The following is a 3,961-nucleotide window of genomic DNA, read 5'->3' as shown; positions in this document are numbered from 1 at the left end:
GTATCAAAAGCACAAGTGCAATGTATCTATATGCATGCACATTCATATTAGAAATTTATATATTTTTTGATAATATATAAGAAAAACAGCTTATGTATATATATATGATAAAATAAATACTTGTTTATGTACTGATAATATTTTGTATATATTATATATTTTATGGAATGAAATATGCTTAACATATTTTTTTTAGAATTGATTATTATTTTATATATTAAAATTATTGTATATTTACAATCCTATTATAAAGGATTATGAATATTAAATAAAAAATATATATAAATTATCTTGCATAAAAAAAATATACATATACTGTGCTTATTCTTACGAAAACATAAATTTTGCCATGTCTCATTTATAAAGAAGTGTGGAAATTTTTCCTCATTACATATAAGAATTATAAAATAATACATAGTGTTCATCACATTTATTACATGATCTAATTGATAAATAATGTACTTTTTATAAAGTTCAGCACATTTATAACTTGATAATTATTTTATATTTTATTTATATACTGTAATGTATAATTGATTTTTTATATAAATATTATTCCAAACCATGATATGAGTTTCAACTACATATGCGTAATTACAACATTAATATATGTATATTGTATTTTTCATATTTTTATATTCTATATAAAAACATTTGAAGTATTCATTTTTCATATATCAAAAAATATTATACATGCATTAAATACAAAATATAATTCAATGATATATCTTTATTACTTTTAAATGTATGCACGATATAATATAAAAATTTAACTAAATAGGTAAATAATCAATTCAATATATGAATAAAAGATATCAAATATTTTATTATACATTATACTCTAAATTTTCGTGGCTTATAAAGAAAAAAGTATATATACATATTTTTATTTCTGTTATTAAATACTGTATCCTGTATCAAACTAAGTACAGCATAATTTTATAAATTAAATTTTAAAGTAAATAAGTATAAATTTAGTTCATTAAAAAAAAATAATTATCCCAATGAAATATATTAAGATACAAATATTATTTGAGGCTCCTCCATTTGTTTCTATCTATGTAATAATAGAACATATGTAAAATAAAACATCAATAATTATCATGATATAGGAGAAGACATATAATATACATGTTATTTAAACATATATAAGTATTATTAATAATAATTAGAATGTAATTAGTAATATCCTCGTTTCATAATTACAAATTCACATATATATTATAATATATAATGAAATATCATGATATACAAAAAAAAAATTAATCTATATTATATGGAGCGATTATTAGAATATATTCTTTACATATAAATTACAAAATTAGTATATATGTATATTAATATTTTATTTAGAATATACCGTTTTAAGCTTAAAAAATATGTAAGTCTTACAAACTAATTTATGTTAAAACCAGGTGAGATAGGAATTTGTTTATAATACTTAAAATAGCTATTTATACACTTGATAATTTATATTTCCAGTATTATTTTATTATGCATTTTTTATTAATATCTCATTAAATTGCGAATATAGTATTTTTTTATTTTTGTATTTATTATATTTACTATATCATTTTGTTATGAATTATTATTTAAACTTATAAACGTTATTCTTTTCCACAATTTTACCTATCCTTAATAAAAATATTTTCTACAAATTAAATTTTTAATTGTAAAATTAATCACAGTTATATAATACATTATATCTTTTATCACTAGAAATACTACTCGATATTTCATATGGCTTCATTATATTTACTTCATTATATACATTATTCCACTCATTCCTATTTCTTAGTATTGCGTTAAAAATATATGATCCAAGGGTTGTAAACTTCTCCATAAAAAAAAAAATTAACGTATTCAAAATATAATTATTTTTATTATAAAATTACATTTATTAAAATTGTCATAAATTTTGTTTTCGTGGTACAAATATATATGTACAAAAATATGTTTAACTTTAATAAAAAGAAACAATAATAATGATATCAATAATGTTATAAAAGCTGTAATTAGAATAGGAACTCCAATACTATATTGACAATTACTTACTAATGGGAATTCTGAAGGTTCTCTAATTTCACTGATTATACTAACTTTATTTTTAGTTCTGTAATTATATTGCTCTACGTAGCTCTTTACTGTGTTATAAAAATTAATATTTTTTGAATATTCCTCCTCAAACAAATTAATATTATTAAATTTTGTGTGCATATCATGTATAGCTTTCAGTAAATGAAAATCTTCTGCTGCAATGACATCATTATATTTATTGCACTTATGATTGCCATTAACACTTTTTAATACCTCATTATATATTTTAAGGAAAGCTTTATAATTATATGTAATATCTTCAATACTTTTGATATCTTTAAAATTATAAGATAACCAATAATAAAAGTATTTACAACCTGCTTCTGTTAATGTGTCTTCCTTTATAGATTGAATATCAACTAAATATAACATAGCTATGGTACATATATTTTTACTTTTTAAGTAATCATCTTTCAAATAATGTATTTTACTTTTATCACCATTACTATTACATGCATGTTTCCATATATCACTTGCATGGTCTATATTAACTATATTCTTGTGTATAATTTCTTGACACAGGGGGAATAAATGTAAAACATCATACTGATTGGAAAAAAAAAACATTGATATAAGAATTATATTCCAATAATTTAATATTTTTCATAAAATGAATATATTATTTAAATATGGAAAAATTGAAAATTTCATAATATAATAATTTAAACATACTATTGATTCATTCATTTGGGATAAGAGTGTATATAAATAAAAAGAAATGATTAAAATTATTAAGAGCTTTGTATACTTTTTTATAAACAATTATAAGTGATTTTAAGTATTATTATTTTCGTCCTTTTAAAATTATAGATTTTATTTAATAATATCACGATATATAGTATTACTAATTTTTGTAAGTCCTAAAATATATAGTCCATAATTATGAAACATAATATATTAGATAAATAAATATAGAGAAATAATAAACAATGTAAATATATTATTTATAAGGAAGAAAAAATAAACATGACAACATTTAAAATATAACATTAATTATATAATATTATATAATAATTTTAAATCATTTTAAATATATTCAATATAAAACACATATAACTTTAACATATGTTATTAAAATAAATAAATATATATAATTATTGTTTATTATTTTTTAATGTATAATTAATAATATAATTTTTAACGTAAAAGTATACAAAATATTAATATAATTAATTACTGTAGTTCATATTTCAATAATTTCTTTGCTGTAGCATGAAGAATGATAAATTAGAATCATATGTAGCATCGTAATTTATGTGATTTACATATATGTATAATAAGAGGTATGTATTAATTACTTAATATATTATATCTACTGTTATGTGTTTAATGCGCAGTTTAATATATATTTATACATGTGTTTTTTTAATAATAACATATATTAGATGAATTATTTTATAATATTAATTACACAAAGGCAGGTATGTAATATAAAACTTGTATCATTTGTTACATAATATACATATTTTATTATAATAATAATATTTTTCATTTATATTGGGAATAATGTAAAATTATAATTAAATTATAGATATCTCATAAATTTTTTAACATAAAGGATTTATATATATTCTCAAAATATAAAATTAAAGAATATATTACTTATTAATTCTTTTTATGTATATATTATATTCTTTTTTTTTTTTTGTAAATTAAAACAGTCAGTATCATGTGTACTAAATATAATTAAGATGTAATATAGAATTTCAAAATAAAATATTAATTAGAATATATATTATTATATCCATACAATAAATCATGAATAAACATATAAAATGCACTACATATGATTAAGACATTTTTTATAATATATTTTATTAAATCTTATTAATTTTACTAATGTATTCAGCGTATAAATGTAAAT

At 17.7% G+C, this 3,961-nt stretch overlaps 1 protein-coding gene across 1 annotated transcript; it reads right to left on the bottom strand.

Moving 5' to 3' along the window:
- Nucleotides 1–1,678: 1,678 nt before the first annotated feature.
- On the bottom strand, nt 1,679–2,784 carry PGO_002375 (variable surface protein; the record flags this gene model as incomplete). The annotated part of the gene is made up of 3 exons (XM_028691118.1): nt 1,679–1,837; nt 2,029–2,643; nt 2,770–2,784. The coding sequence occupies 3 exons, from the start codon at nt 2,782–2,784 to the stop codon at nt 1,679–1,681; spliced, it is 789 nt and encodes a 262-aa protein (XP_028546919.1).
- Nucleotides 2,785–3,961: the final 1,177 nt, after the last annotated feature.

This window comes from Plasmodium gonderi (assembly GCF_002157705.1).
Source record: "Plasmodium gonderi DNA, contig: Pgo-contig_252, whole genome shotgun sequence".
Taxonomy (NCBI): Eukaryota; Apicomplexa; class Aconoidasida; order Haemosporida; family Plasmodiidae; genus Plasmodium; species Plasmodium gonderi.
This window is presented reverse-complemented; position numbering and strand designations above follow the sequence as displayed.